The sequence below is a fragment of the Haliaeetus albicilla genome, chromosome 11 (assembly GCF_947461875.1).
Source record: "Haliaeetus albicilla chromosome 11, bHalAlb1.1, whole genome shotgun sequence".
Lineage (NCBI taxonomy): Eukaryota > Metazoa > Chordata > Aves > Accipitriformes > Accipitridae > Haliaeetus > Haliaeetus albicilla.
In genome coordinates, this window is record NC_091493.1 from 42,317,073 (window position 1) to 42,331,444 (window position 14,372).

The 14,372-nt window shown below is 67.9% G+C and overlaps 2 protein-coding genes across 7 annotated transcripts; one reads left to right on the forward strand and one right to left on the reverse strand.

The window, feature by feature from the left end:
* Window positions 1-3,150: 3,150 nt before the first annotated feature.
* HOOK2 (hook microtubule tethering protein 2) lies at window positions 3,151-10,101 on the forward strand. 6 transcript variants are annotated; one of them, XM_069797361.1, is made up of 22 exons: window positions 3,151-3,272; window positions 3,825-3,910; window positions 4,045-4,117; window positions 4,440-4,490; window positions 4,599-4,731; window positions 4,812-4,879; window positions 5,162-5,224; window positions 5,455-5,535; window positions 5,787-5,944; window positions 6,150-6,290; window positions 6,399-6,600; window positions 7,028-7,138; window positions 7,234-7,315; window positions 7,589-7,652; window positions 7,722-7,835; window positions 7,919-7,985; window positions 8,259-8,290; window positions 8,389-8,459; window positions 8,665-8,768; window positions 9,247-9,354; window positions 9,425-9,496; window positions 9,881-10,101. In XM_069797361.1, exons 1-22 carry the CDS (start codon window positions 3,222-3,224, stop codon window positions 10,022-10,024), a joined length of 2,076 nt encoding a protein of 691 aa, XP_069653462.1. In that variant the 5' UTR covers window positions 3,151-3,221; the 3' UTR covers window positions 10,025-10,101. The 6 variants fall into 6 exon arrangements, 1 of the variants encoding a protein (XP_069653462.1); XR_011326972.1 differs by having other exon boundaries at window positions 8,665-9,354; window positions 9,881-9,982; XR_011326973.1 differs by lacking the exon at window positions 3,825-3,910 and having other exon boundaries at window positions 3,153-3,272; window positions 8,665-9,354; window positions 9,881-9,982.
* A 129-nt stretch (window positions 10,102-10,230) lies between these two features.
* BEST2 (bestrophin 2) lies at window positions 10,231-14,057 on the reverse strand. Its single transcript, XM_069797370.1, has 9 exons — window positions 13,852-14,057; window positions 13,504-13,598; window positions 12,849-13,082; window positions 12,264-12,418; window positions 12,106-12,183; window positions 11,549-11,701; window positions 11,390-11,470; window positions 11,122-11,273; window positions 10,231-10,647 (listed from the first exon to the last, which is right to left on the reverse strand). Exons 1-9 carry the CDS (start codon window positions 14,001-14,003, stop codon window positions 10,323-10,325), a joined length of 1,425 nt encoding a protein of 474 aa, XP_069653471.1. The 5' UTR covers window positions 14,004-14,057; the 3' UTR covers window positions 10,231-10,322.
* Between the last annotated feature and the right edge of the window lie 315 nt (window positions 14,058-14,372).

The following is a 14,372-nucleotide window of genomic DNA, read 5'->3' on the forward strand; positions in this document are numbered from 1 at the left end:
GCACAGGCTCTGATCGTATCCCTGTGAACATGCATGTGTGAGCACAGGCTCTCGTTGTGTCCCAGTGAACACGTGTGTGAGCACAGGCCCCAGCACACATCCCAGTGCACATTCATGTGAGCACAGGCCCCAGCACATGTCCAGGTGCACACACATGTGAGCACAGGCTCTGGTCACGTCCTGGTGAACACGTGTGCAAGCACAGGCCCCAGCACAGGTCTGGGTGCACACGCGTGTGATCCCAGCCCACGCCAGAGCTGGGGCGAGCGCAGAGCACACGCATGTCATGTCAGGGCTGTGCACACGCACGAGCTCACATGGTGCCCATGCGTGTCAGCTCCCGTGCTGCGGGCGCCCGGATGCCTGGGTCCCCCCACGGGCGCCCAGACGCCTGGGTCCAGTCCCCATCCCTGAGTCACCATCGGCAACGCATGAGTCACTTCCCTCCCCGCGCCCCGGCCTCGCACACCCGCGCTCAGCACACGGGACCCCCCGGCCTGAGTCCCCCAGGACGCCCCTGCCCGGCGGGGGACCCAGGCGTCCGGGCGGGGCAGACGCGGGTTAACGAGCGGCGTGTCCTGGCCTGCCGGGGCGGGGCAGGGACACACACACGTGTGCACACATGAGGACACGTGTGTGGGGTGGCGGCACAGGGGTCCCCCCACCTCGTCTCGGCCACATGCTAATGCCCTGCGCTGCCGGCAGCCCCCGGGGCTTTCCAGGGGGGACCTGGTCATCCGGGCCCCGCCCCCACCCTGGATTTTAGGGGATTTTGGGGCTGTCTCATTTTCCCTCCTGACTTCTCCTTCCCCACAAGCAGCCCCTGAATCAGGCCCGGCCAGACCCCCTGCCGTGACCCCTGGGGACCCGGGTGTCCCGGGCCCCCCTGCCCTGGTTCTACCTCCCCATGGGGGAAACTGAGGCGAGGGGGGGGGTGTTAGACCTGGATGCTGTGGTCCCCCAGCTGCGCCCTCCCCATGCCAGGAAGTGGCGGGAGCAGGAAGTCGGGGGTGGGGTGAAACGGAGGGGGGGTGGCAGCTCTTACCCCGATGCCAGGGTCCTCCAGCTGCAGGGGCTGGGCCTGGGCCCGGGGGGGCCGCGGGGGGGCCTGGACCCGGGGAGGTCTCAGGATCCCCCCCCCCAGCACCTCTCACTTGGCATCACCTTTGGGTGCCCAACAGCCCCAACGGCCGCAGCTGCCACCGGGTTTCCGGTGCAGGGGGGGCGGCTGCCCGCACAGGGGACCCAGGCGTCCAGGGCCAGGCCCTGTGAACCCCACCCCCAGGGGACCGAGGCATCCGGCACTGTCCCCCCACCACAGCCAGTGGGGTGAGAACCCATGCATCTGGGCCAACCCCCACCCTCCCCCCCGCGAACTGCGAGTCCTGGGGGGACTGGGACTAACTGGTGGGAGTGACCGTGCACCCGAGGGTGGGGTGGAGCGAGGCTGGGGGTGGTGGAAGGGGTGGCTCAGGGGGACCCAGGAGTCCGTTGGGAACCCGGAGGCCGTGCGGGGTGGGAATTTCCCAGCATGCCCTGGGCTCGGACGCCTGGGCTCACAGTGGTGGCAACAACCGGGGGGGAGCACTGGGAGGGTCTTGGGGCCAGACTGGGGGCACTGGGGGTGTACTGGGACACGGTGGGGCAGGGGCAAAGCTCCATTGGGAGCACTGGGATGTCCCCAGGGCTCTACTGGGAGGACTGGGGGGTTTCCAGGGCTCTACTGGGAGCACTGGGATATCCCCAGGACTGCACTGGGCGTGCTGGGGGGCTCTCCCAAACTGCAGTGGGAGCATGGGGGGGGGGTCCCGGACTCCCCCCGTCCCGGAACCGGAAGTGCCGCCGCGGGGGTAGAAGCAGCGAGCGCCAGCGTTGCCATGGCGATGCCGCTGACACCCCCCCCGCACGCCTGGGTCCCCTGGGGCCGGTTCCCGCCGCCCCCCCCCCACGCCCCACGCCGGTGACGCAACCGGAGTCGCCGAGTTCGTCGCTAACGTCACGGGGGCGGTGCCGCCAATCCCACCCCGCAGGGGAAACGGCCCGGCCTGACCCCGCATGGCCCCGGCACCAGCCCCCCCCCACTTCCCCGGTCCCCCCCCGCACCTGGCGGCTGCCGGTCCCCGACGGGGCGGGGCGGGCCCGGCCAAGCAGACGGGAGCGGCCGGAGGGGCGGGGGCGGGCGGTGACGCGGCGCTGAGTCAGCGGCGGGGCCGGGAGGGGCGGTGCTGGGTGCCAAGATGGCGGCGGGGAGGGGCCGGAAAGGGGCGGGGCCTGCAGGGGCGGCCCCTCTGGGCGGAGCTCGAGAGAGCAGGCGGACCGCCCCAAGATGGCAGCGGAGGCGGGGCCGAAAAGGGGCGGGGCGCCCCTATGAGGCCGCTCTGGGCGCGGTACTCTGTAGCCCTGGAGGACCGGCTCCAAGATGGCGGTGGGGGCCGGAAAAGGCGGGGCGAGCCGCTGCGGCCGTTCTGGCCACATGTCTGTAGCCCTGGAGGACCGGGGGCGTCCAAAATGGCGGCGGGGCGGGGCCGGAAGGGGCGGGGCGCCTCATGAGGCCGCTCTGGCCACCTCTCGGTAGCCCTGGAGGACCGGCTCCAATATGGCGGCGGGGCGGGGCCGGAAGCCGCGGGGAGAGCTGCTGCGGCCGCTCTGGCCACATGTCTGTAGCCCTGGAGGACCGGGTCCAAGATGGCGGCGGGGCGGGGCCGGAAGGGGCGGGGCGCCCCTTGAGGCCGCTCTGGCCACATCTCGGTAGACCTGGAGGACCGGCTCCAATATGGCGGCGGGGGCGGGGCCGGAAGGGGCGGGGAGAGCCGCTGCGGCCGCTCTGGCCACATGTCTGTAGCCCTGGAGGACCGGGTCCAAGATGGCCGCGGGGCGGGGCCGGAAAGGGGCGGGGCGCCTCATGAGGCCGTTCTGGCCACATGTCTGTAGCCCTGGAGGACCGGGTCCAAGATGGCCGCGGGGCGGGGCCGGAAAGGGGCGGGGCGCCCCATGAGGCCGCTCTGGCCACATGTCTGTAGCCCTGGAGGACCGGGTCCAAGATGGCCGCGGGGCGGGGCCGGAAAGGGGCGTGGTCGGCAGGTGAGGCCTCTCTCGCCACGACTCTGTAGCCCAGGAGGACCGGTCCCGAGAGAGCGCAGGGGCGGGGCCGGAAGGGGGCGGGGCAGGCAGGTGCAGCCGCTCTGGGCGCGGCTCGGTGCCCCTGGCGGATCGGCCCTGAGATGGCGGCCACGGCGGCGGGGCGGGATGCGTGCGGGCCGCTGCTCACCTGGGTAAGGGGGGGCTGGGACCCCCCCGGACCCCCCGAGACCTTGCCGGGCCCGTGTGACCCCCCCGGGCACCCCCGCGCCCGTGTGATCTCCCTGCCAGGTCCCCCGTACCCCCTGAACCCCCCCCAGGCTCTTCCTGCGGCCTGGTGACTCCCCCGAGCACACCCGGCACCCTGTGACACCTCCCCACCCCCCCCAGGCCCTGTGATTCCTCTCGGGTACCTGCTGAGCCCTTGTGACCCCCCCCAGCACCCAGTGATCCACCTGGTGCCCTTTGCCCCCAGCTAATGTGGGGGGGTTAACGGGGGGGGGCAGCCCAGTGCGTTCTACCCTATGCCTAGGAGAATGTTGCTGAGGGTAAAAAGGGGGGGCCTGCCCTCCCTGCAGTGCTTTGGGGGGCTTGTGCAGGTTTGGGGGCTCCCCTGTCTGCAAGGGAGGCATTGGTGTATGGGGGGGGGGGCAGGACACGAGTTGTCTGTTCTCAGCTCTGAGCAGGTCCAGGGGAGCTGTTTCGGGGGTGGCCATGCCCTGACCCCCCCCCTTTGTGCCCCCCAGCTGCAGACCTTCGCCCCCCCCTCGCCCTGTGCCTCCCCCCAGGACCTGGCTAGTGGGGTGGCCCTCGCCCACGTCCTGCACAGCATGTGAGTGGTAGGGGGACACGGCCCCCCCACTTTGGGGACACCCTTAGGGCCCCCCAAAGGGTCTGGGGCACCCCCAGGTGGGGGCAGCGTGGCGGGAGGGGACCTGATTTTGGGAACCACCCTGTGCCCCCCAGCGACGCCTCGTGGTTCAACGAGACATGGCTGGGCCGGATCCGGGATGATGCTGAGGATAACTGGCGGCTGAAGGTGGGGGGGCACGTATTGGGGGGGGCATGTTTGTGGGGGGACACTTCTGTGTGTGTTTTGGGGGATCATTCTCAGCCTTCGGTCTGCTCTGGGGAGTTAGAAGGGAGAGTGGAGGTTTTGGAAGTGTTGGTTTGGGGGGGTCTGGGGGCAGCTTGTTTGGGGGGGGCATTTTGGGGGATGCAATGCAGGGGCTGATTGGGAGAGTTTTGGGGGATTCAGTTGGGGAGGGCCGTTTCGGGGAAACTTGAGGCAGGGCCACAGCAATGCGGGAGGGTATTTTGGGGGTATGGGGGGGGGTTCCCAGCTTTCCCCCCACACACAGGTGAGCAACCTGCGGAAGGTGCTGCAAAGCGTCCTGGAGTACTGGCAGGATGTGAGTGTGGGGGTGCGTGGGGGACCCAGGCATCCGGGCCCCCCATTTTGGGGTGGGGAGGTTCCCCAGAGGGAGGCTGACCCTGCCCCCCCCTTCCCGGCCCCCCAGGTGCTGGGCCAGGCGGTGGCGGAGCAGCACGTGCCCGACGTGGCGCTGGCAGCCCAGCACGCTGACCCGGAGCAACTGGGCAAACTGGTGCGGCTGGTGCTGGGGTGCGCTGTGAGCTGCGAGAGGCGGGAAGGTGGGTGCAGGGCTGGGGGGCCCCCACCCCCCTGAAATGCCCCTTGACCCCCCTAACCCCCCCACATCTCTCGTTTGCAGAACATATCCAGCGCATCATGACACTGGAGGAGTCGGTGCAGCACGTGGTGATGACGGCCATCCAGGAGGTGGGAGTGGTTTGAGGGTCCCCAGGGGGCTGTTGGGGTTCCCCAGGAGGTGTTGGGGGCCCTAGGCGGGTCAGGGGGGTCAGGAGAGGTTGGGGGTCCCTGTGGGTTGGGCTCAGGGGGATTTTGGGGCATCTTGGGGGCTTGAGAGTGAATGGGGCCAGAGGGCTCTGTGGGAAGGTTTTTGGGGGTTGTTCTTGGGGGATTTTGGGGAAGCCGTGGGGGTTATGGGGGGAGCTGAAGAGCCCCCCAAACCCCATTTTGTGATTTTTTTCCTTCATACAGCTTTTGGATAAAGAGCCGTCAGAGACGATGGCGGTTGAGATGTATGGGAACTTCGACACACAGGTAGAGGGATAGGGGGCAGACTGGGGGGGCTGGGTGCAGGGATAGGGGAGCAAGGCCAGGGTCGGTGGGGGACAACTGCAGTAGGAGCGTTTGGCGGGGGGGGATGCAGGGAGCCCCAAGGCTGGGGTAGATTGGGGATTGTTGGGGAGGGAAAGAGAGCGGTTGAGGGGGTTTGAGGGTGTCTGGGTGACCCCCCAGCACTGACACCGCCCCGTCTTTTCCTTTTGCAGTCACGGCGCTATTACTTTCTGAGCGAGGAGCCCGAGGAGGCCGGGGGACCGCAGCAGCGCTGCCTTGAACTGGAGCAGCAGGTGGGGCCTGGATGGCTGGGTCCTCCTGGTGGGTGCAGGGGTCCCCCGATCATCTGGGTCCCCCAGTGCTGTTCCCTCCCCATTTCTAGAGCTGGGGTGAGGGCACCCAAAGCAGTAATGCTGAGTGGGAGAGGATTTTTTGCTGTCCTCTGTGAGGGTTGGGTGCACACACACAGCGAGACTCCACTGGGATGGGAACCCGGACACCCGGGCCTCCTCCCGGACACCTGGGTCCTGCTGGCGCGGGGCAGGTGGCGGTGCTGCTGGAGGAGAAGGGCAGCCTGGCGGAGGAGAACCGGGTGCTGCGGGAGGAGAAGGCGCAGCTGGAGGCTGACGCCGCTGGTGCTACCACCAAGAAGCTGCTGTTGCTGCAGACACAGGTGGAGCAGCTGCAGGAGGAGAATTACCGGTAGGACCCGGATGCCTGGGTCCCCTGGGCAGGGGGAGGGGGCCAGCCCGGGTGCCTGGCTCCCTTAGCAGGGGGGTCACCCCGATTTCTGGGGTCTGGGTTTTGTGCCAGAGAGAAAAAAGTGGGGGTCGGGGGAGGGGGCAAGATGCATCCCACATCCCTGTGCCGTGGGGGTGCCCCTGACACCGGGGTCCCCACTGCGGAGGCTGGAGAGCGGGAAGGAGGAGCTGCGGGCACGCTGCAACAGGCTGGAGCGGGAGGCGCGGGGGCTGCAGGCACGAGCAGAGGAGCTGAGCGGCCTGGCCGGGGAGGCCCGGGCCCTGCGCGATGAGATGGACGTGCTGAGGTGGGCTGGGGTCCCACAGGGGGACAGGGTTGCCCGGACACCCCTATGGGCGTGTCCCCTGGTGCTGCTGGCGCAGGGAGGGGGTCAGCGGTGCTGCCCGTCCGGCAGGGCATCGTCGGCACGTGCAGGGCGGCTGGAGGCGGCAGTGGCAGCGTACCGGGGCCGGGCGGCGGCGGCAGGCGACCTGCGGCGCTGGGTGCGGGCGCTGGAGGAGCGCCATGCCGCCCAGCTGCGCCGCGCCGCTGCGCTGCAGCAGCAGCTGGGCCGGGCGCAGGCGGGCTGCGCGCAGCTGGAGGCTGCCCGCAGGCAGGTGGGCGGGGCTGTGGCTAGGTGGGCGGGGCTGCAGGGGTCGGTTGGGGCGGGGCTTTGGGCCGGGGTGGAGCAACATGGTCCAGGTCCCAATGCTGCTGGGACTGAGGGGGTGTGGCTTCGGGGAAGGGGCGGGGCTATGTCTATAGGTTCCTCCCCATGTGGCATAGGTGGGGCGGGGCCATGCAGCAGAGGCGTGGCCTATGGGGAGGTGCGTGGGGCCATCCCCAGCAGGGTGACCGATGGTGGGTGGAGCCAGGGAAGGGGGTGGGGCTATGTGGAGCTAGGGGTGGGACCAGGTGGGCAGGGGTGGGGCCACCTACGGGTCAGGCAGGGGATGCTAGCAGAGGTGTGAAGGTGTGGTGGGTGGGGCTGTTCCCAGGGCGGGGCTAAGGGCTGGGGGTGTGGTCAGCTGTGGCCCTGCCCAGGTGGAGGAGCTGAGTGGGCAGCAGGCAGAGGCAGAGCAGCGGGCAAAGAAATGGCAGGTGGAGTTCAGGAACCTGCAGGAGAAGTTCGAGGCGTTGAACAAGGAGAAGGAGGTGGGTGGGGTGTCCTTCCCCCTGCCCTGGCCCCGGATGCCCGGGGTCCCCGTCCCGGATGGCTGTGTCCCCCCGCTGACATCCCTCGCTCACAGCGGCTGCTGGAGGAGCGGGACACTCTGCGTGAGGCCAACGAGGAGCTGCGCTGCTCTCAGGTGCAGCAGAGCTGCCAGGCAGGTGGGTGGGGGACCCTGGGGGGAAGGATACAGAGCCCCCTGGGGAGGTGACAGACCCTGCAGGGAAGGGAGATCCTGCTAAGCACAACCCTCGTGCAAGACACCAGAGAATCCGTGCTCAGGGCTGGGGTTTTGGGCTGGGGCGGTAACCCTGGGGGGGGTTTGGGGGGCTTTGGGGGGGCTGGGGTGCAGTGGGGGTCCACAGAGTGCAGTTTGGGAGTGTCACTTCTCACCCCCCCCCCCAACTATCCATCTCCCCCACCACCACATGCAGTGCTGGAGAAGGGGACGGCCCCAGCAGGAAACCTAGCAGCCGAAATCCTCCCAGCGGAGCTGAGGTGGGTGCAAGGGGGGGTCCCCAACCCTGGGGCCCTCCCCAGATCCCCTGACCCCCCCGAACCCCCCAGGGAGACAGTGGCGCAGCTGCAGCAGGAAAACCGGCGGCTGCAGGCACAGGAGGTGACGCTCCGGCTCCAGCGGGATCAGCTCCAGCGGCAGCTGCGTGATGCCGACCGGCAGAGGTGGGGGCGGGGGGGGGGTCATGGTATCCCGAGCTCCCCCCCCCCAGGCCCCCCCGCATCCCTAACACCCCCCCAACCCGCAGGCTGGAGTCCACGGGGGTGGCGGAGCTGCGTACAGTGCTGGAGGATCAGGGGGACACCACAGAGGAGGTGAGTGGGGTGGGGGGGTGCGGGCTTCCTTGAGGGATCGGGGATTTGGGGACGTGAGAAAACATTGCTATTTGTTTTGGGGGGGGTCTCAGTGTTCTTAGGGGATTCTCATTGTATTGGAGAATTCTGATGGTTTGGGGGACATCGTAGTTTTAGTATGGCTTCCGCATCTGAGGGCAAGTAGGGTTTGGATTTTGGGGGGGCAGGGGCTTCTCAGGCCCCCCTAGGCTTTGGGGGTGCTGGGAGCCCCCCCTCACTCCTCATTCCCCCCAGTTGCTGCTGCTGGAGGAGACGCTGGAGGAGCTGTGAGTGTGGGGGGGAAGGGGCCAGCCTGAGCCCCCCAGGTGGGGTGGGTGGACGGGACAGCCCATCCCCAACCTGTGTCCCCTCCCCGGTCTCCCAGCAAGGAGCTGCCCAAGGCAGGGGCAGAGCTGCAAGGGAAGGAGGAACTGGAGCCACGCAGGGATGGCAGCGGTACGGGGTGTCCAGGGGGGGTCGGCGTGTTGCGGGGGGGGGGGGGGCACAGGGAAGAGAGAGGTGGCAGGAGCTGAACCATGCCTCAGTTTCCCTCAGGCAGACTGCGGCTCCAGGGGGAGAGAGCTGGTGTGGGAGCCTCCCTGGCTTGATCTTTTTGTGTCCCCCCACCCCCACCCCGCTCTGCTCTTCATGCCCCCCCCAGGGTCACAGGACGTGGAGGAGCTGCAGCGCAGCCTGCGCCGGAGGGAGGAGACCCTGCACGTCCTGGAACAGCGCTGCCGTTGGCATGCTGGGGGGGCCCGCACGGTGCGGGGCCGGGACCCCTCCCCGAGCTGCCCTGGGAGCACTGGGGGGCTCAGGGACCCTGGTGGTCTTGGGGTTGAGGGAGCTTGGGGGCCCTCAGGGCTGTTGTGGGGTATTGGAGGGGTTGTGAGAAGCACCAAGAATATCGTAGCTATACTGGGGGGGGCTCTAAGATTCTCCCCAAGGGTCTCTTGGGTGCATGGGGGGCTCTGGGGCTCTAGGGAAGCCCTGGGTTTGGGGGGGTCTGGGACCTTCCTCAGAGCATTTTTGGGTGCATGGGGGGGGCTGGGACCCATTGGGAGGATCTCGGGGAGGGTGCTCAGGACTCTTCTTGGCTGGGGAGGAGCCCTGGGGTATCTGGGGGGGATGCTGGGACCCCCCAGGGCTGTTTGGCAGGGCAGAGGGTCTTTGGCAGGGGACGGGACCCTGGGGGGCCTACTCCGTGTCAGGGTTTGGGGTCCCATGCTGTCAACCCCACCAGGTGTTGCGGGCGCTGGAGCCGAAGCCCCCTGGCCCCACGGTGGCCCCCGCCCTCTGTGCCCTCCGGAACCAGCTGCAGGAGAAGGATGCCCTGATCCGGCACCTGGAGGTGAGGGGGGGCTGGGAGGGGGTGTCCGGGGGTCCCCAGTTCTGGCTCAACCCTCCCTGGCCCCCCCCAGAGTGACTGCGAGCGGAGCCGTGCACAGCGGGAGCGGGAGGAGCAGCTGCTCGTCACCGCCTGGTACAACATGGTGAGCGATGGGAGGGGTCTGGGGGGGACAGCTGCTCCTGGGGGTGGGGGCATGGATGCCCCCTGGGCAAAGGCTGTGGGAGGGAGCACAGATATTCTCATGGACAGCAGATACCATGTAGTGGGTACAGATGCTCTTGGGGAGGCCATAGGTACTTCTTGGCGAGCAGGTACCCCTGGGGGGGGTTATAGATACTTCTGGGGGGGGAGAAGATACCCTGGGAGAGAGCAAGTATTTGGGGGGGCTGTAATTGGGGGGGTATTTGGTGGGGTAAATGCATCAACTCGAAGCGGTCAGTGGCTTGGTGCTGGGGGTCCTTATGTCCTCCCCAGGCACTGTGGGTTTGGGGGGTCCGACACTCAACCCGTGTGTCCCCTCTGCCAGGGCCTGGCACTGCAGCAGCAGGCAAGTGAGGGAGTGGGGCCACGGGCCCCCCCCGGGGGGGTTCAGTCCTTCCTAGCCCAGCAGCGCTTGGCCACAGCTGCCCGCCGCACCCGGCCCCCCCATGGCCGCCCCCCCAACCGCTGACTGGGGGCCTGGGGGGGCCCCCCCCTTCTCTGGGCTGGTCCCATTTTAGATACTACTGGCTCAGCCTTGCCCCCCATTCTCTTGGGGGGGGCAAGGCCCTGCACCCCTCTTTGGGGGGGCTTTTAGTACTTCTATTTTTGTACCCCTTTTCTGTGGGGCAGGGGTTCCTGCTCCCCCCCCCAGAATCCTTTCAATAAAGCTACAGGATTCAGGCCTGGGGGTTTATTCCCAACAGGGATTCATGGGCGGCTTGTACAGGCTTAGCTGTGTTGGGGAGGGTGTTTTGGAGTTCCCCGCCTTAAACTATGTCATTAGCACTGGGGTGCAGGAGCCAGCGGTCGTGGGAGCCGCTGCTCCCTCCCGGGGCATCCCCTAGGAGAACGGCTGTGTCCCCCCCGAGGCTGTCCCCATCCCCGTCCCCTGGGGCAGCAGGCACAGGGGGGGCCCCCGGGGGGGGCTCAGGGCCAAGCCCCCCCTCAGAGCTGGCACTGTTCTTGCGGCGGAGCAGGGAGAAGCGTCGGGTGAAGGTGCCTGGGGGTGGCCGTGGAGGGGGCTCAAGGGTGTCCCCAAGGGTCTCCCCAATGTCCTCCAGCGGCTGGAACTGCATCTCCTCCTTCGCCAGCCTGCAGGACGCTGGGGTCACCCGAAACCACCCAGAGACATGGTGGTCACCCCAAACCTCCCCCTGGGCACCTGGGGTCACCCCCAACACCCTCCTAAGATGTCAGGGACACCCCCAGCCCCCAGGACTTTCTTTGGGGGGGTCCCAGGCTGGGCCATGGGGGGGGAAAGTAGAGGTCCCTAGAGGCAGTTGGGGGTCTCTGGGCAGTTTTGGGTTTCGGGTAGGGGTTTCTAGGGTAGTTTTGGGGAAACTGGTGAAGTCTTGGGGTGGCTGGAGGGCATCTGGGGGGCAGTTTGGGGGTCAATGGGGTTTGGTGGGGGTCCCTAGGGCAGTCTGTGGTTTTGGGGGACCCCAGGGGAATTGTTTGGTTTCCCCAGGGCCCCTCCCAGCAGGGTTGGGGGGCTGTAGGATCTGAGGCAGGGGGTCCTGGGGGGGGGTTGGGGTCCTGGGGTGGGGGGGTCCTGTCCCCACTCACGCCACATCGAAGGCAGAGCCACGGAAGGCGGGCTGGCGCAGCGGGGCGGCTGCGGCCGTGTAGGGTGCCCGGGGGCTGGCGGCGTCCCAGTACCGGTCCCGCTCCAGCGCTGGCACCTCCCCGTACAGCTCGTCCACTGCCAGCATTGACACCTGCGGGCCAGATGCCTGGGTCCACCGCCGGATGCCTGGGTCCCCTCCTGGATGCCTGGGTTCCCCCCGCCGCCCGCCCCCGCCCCGGGTGCCCTGTGGGAGTGGGACGGGGATACCTGGAAGTTGCGGTCAATGAGCGTGTTGGTCTCAAAGTCATCATCATCCTCGCCGAAGGGGTTGATGAGCTGCTCGGCCACCTGCGGCGGGGCCACCGTGTCCCCAGGGCTGCCATGTGTCCCCCGCCCCCCCCCCCCCCCCCCAGCCCTCCCACCCACCTTGAGCCACCCCACGTAGAAGAAGAATTGGAGGAGGGTGAAGACGGGGACCCCCAGGTCCAACTCGTGCCCTGCGTAGCCCTGGGCTGGGTCCAGGAACTGCCGCCCAATCAGGCAGGTGACGAAGAAGGTGTACACGGCGATGGTCACCACCTGCAGCGGGGGGACGGTCACCCACCAACGTGACCCCCCACGTCCTCTCATGTCCTTACGTCCCTGTCTGTGTCCATCCCTGTCAATGTACTCCCATGTCCCTCCATCCTCATCCATGTCTCCTTGTGTTGCTCCAGGTCCCCCCATGTTCCCCCATCCCTGTCCTGACCCCCCCATGTCCCTTCATGTCCCCTCACGTCCCTCCATCCCCATCCAGGCCCCGCCACATCCTTCCATCCCTCTTGGGTTCTCTCCATGTCCCCCCATCCCTGTCTGTGTCCTCCTGTGTCCTCTGCGTGTCCCTCCATCCCTATCCAGTCCCCCCTTCCCCTCTCCCCCCCCCACCCCATGCCGTGTCCCCATTCCTGCCATTCCCCTCCCTTCCCAGTGCTCCCAGTGCCCACCTGGGTGTACACCAGTGGGACGCTGATCCAGTCATAGTGGAAGAGGAGGCTGCAGTGGCCCCGAAAGCGGTTCAGCTCCTGGGGAGGGGGGGCACAGGCAGGTTGGGGAGGCTCAGGGGGGCCCGGGGGGAGTCAGGGGGCTTGGGGGGTGGGGGTACCTCCATGAGGAGCTTGAGGGCACAGTCATCACGCACGCGACCCTCCCGCCGCGCCTGCCCCGCCAGTGCCCCGAACCAGGCGCAGGGCACCCAGAACTTGTTGTAGGGCGAGCGCAGCCCCTCCAGCCGCCGCCGCTCCTCCCGTGTCAGGAACCCTGCAGGGCCAGCGTCACCATCTGCCCTCCCCGTGATGTCACCCGCCAGCCCCCATGACATCACCCGCTGCCCCATGATGTGCCTAGCAGCACTGACACCCAGTGATATCGGGGTGCCCCACTGTTGTCACAGCACAGAGGTTAGGGGAACCTGATGCCCAGCCCCATGAAGTTCCCATGATGACATCACTGCCTCTGTGATGACATCACCACCCCCATAGCAACACCACTGCTGTGATGCCATTCCCGTCCCCAGTGGGGTGCCCTACGGTGACATCACTGCTATGATGCCATCCCCAGGGGGTCCCTGTGCCCCCCCGTGACCCTTCTGCTGGTCCCACTGGCCCGTTACTGCCCCTGTGCTGATGTCACCCCCTCTGATGACATCATCGTGCCCTGATGAGGTCACAGCAGGGCAGCAGGGACGCACCAGCCTCGACGAGGTGGTCGGTGGTAGGGAAGCGCTTGTAGACGGCAGTGCTGACGGCGCGCAGCACCAGCAGCGCAGCCAGGCTGCCGTATCGCATCAGGGTGCGGCGCAGGATGCGGCCCCGTGCATCGGCCCCGTGGACGTTGCCCGCCACGGCCACCATCAGCCCATCCGGTGCCGGGACGCTGCGGAACTGCCCCCACCAGCGCTCCAGCACCAGCGCCACGTAGAAACCTGCAGGACTGGGATGCTCTGGGGGCACTGGGAGCCCTGGGAAGGGGGCGCTGGGGAGAGTTTGGGACACTGGGAGCACTGGGGACATGGTGAGGTGGGGGAACTGGGGCACAGGGGGCAGTGGGAGCACTGGGTGGAGGTGCTGAGGTAAGTTGGTGACACTGGGAACGCTGGGAGGGGTCATGGGGGGGACAAGGGCACTGGGGACAGTGGGAGTACTGGGAGAAGGCACTGGAGGGGGGGGAGCTAGGGACACAGGGAGGGGCACTGGGGGCTCTCACCAAGGACAAAGGAGACAGGGATGAGGTTAGTGGGTCTGGGGACGCTCTGTGGGGACACTGGTGGCCTGGGGGGTCTTGAGGGGGGTGGATTGGGGTCATGGGGCGGGGTCTGGGGGTCCTGGGCGGGCCGGGGCTCTCACCGAGGACAAAGGAGACAGGGATGAGGTTGGCCGACTTGTCGCAGTAGAGCACCAGCTTCTCAAAGAGCCGCTTCTGCGCCTCCGACAGCAGGAACCTGGCGAGGGGGGAATGGACACGTGGGGGGACACCGGGGGGGGGTTCACCCAGCCCCTCCCTCCAGCTGCGTGTGTCCCCCCTCTGTGTCCTGCTGTACAAGGTACCATGTCTCCATGCAACCCGTGTCCCCCCATCCCCATGACCCCACCCCCGCACCCCGCGTGTCCCCATAGCCCCATTCCGATGCACTCCCTGCACCTCCACATGTCCCCACGCACACTGAGTCCCCCCCCACGTGCCCCCCACCGCACCGGTAGGCCAGGCTGAGCCCCAGGTAGGCAGCGAGGAAGAGGAGCAGCTCCCGGTAGAGCAGCTTGTAGATGCTCCCGCGCCAGAGCAGCAGCAGCTGTGAGAAGCCCCCGAAACGCGCGGTGGCCACCCGCGAGGTGTAGGTCACCGTCATCGCGGCCGCGGTGACACCTGGGCAGCGCCCTGGGGACGGCAAAACCCTGCGGACGAAGAAACGGGACCCTGGGGGCATGAAAACCCTTTGGGGGGGGGACACACACACCTGGTGGGAGGGTCATTGAACCGATACCCAGAGGACACGAGGCACAGCCTGGGGACCCCAACACCCTGGGGACACACCATGGGGCACTGCCACCCCACCCCACCCCCCCAGGCTGGGCAGGGACTCCCCCCCGCATACCCCCCCTCACCTGTGGGAGACCTGAGCTGGGGCAGCCACCGCCGGTCTGGGGCCACCGTCCCCATCCCGGGGCCTTAAATACCGTCCTGGGGCTGGCCCTGCCCCGGGGCTGGGGGGGGACAC

Bases quoted from the DNA above. Each gene is read 5' to 3' on its own strand.
- HOOK2 (XM_069797361.1), top strand. From the start codon at position 3,222: ATGGCGGCCACGGCGGCGGGGCGGGATGCGTGCGGGCCGCTGCTCACC. The intron at 3,273-3,824 runs GTAAGGGGGGGC...TGTGCCCCCCAG, and splicing joins GCGGGCCGCTGCTCACCTGG to CTGCAGACCTTCGCCCCCCC. The intron at 4,732-4,811 runs GTGGGTGCAGGG...TCTCGTTTGCAG, and splicing joins GAGCTGCGAGAGGCGGGAAG to AACATATCCAGCGCATCATG.
- BEST2 (XM_069797370.1), bottom strand. From the start codon at position 14,003: ATGACGGTGACCTACACCTCGCGGGTGGCCACCGCGCGTTTCGGGGGC. The intron at 11,702-12,105 runs GTGGGCACTGGG...CCCCCGCTGCAG, and splicing joins TCCCACTGGTGTACACCCAG to GTGGTGACCATCGCCGTGTA. The intron at 11,471-11,548 runs GTGGGTGGGAGG...GCCCCGCCGCAG, and splicing joins TCTACGTGGGGTGGCTCAAG to GTGGCCGAGCAGCTCATCAA.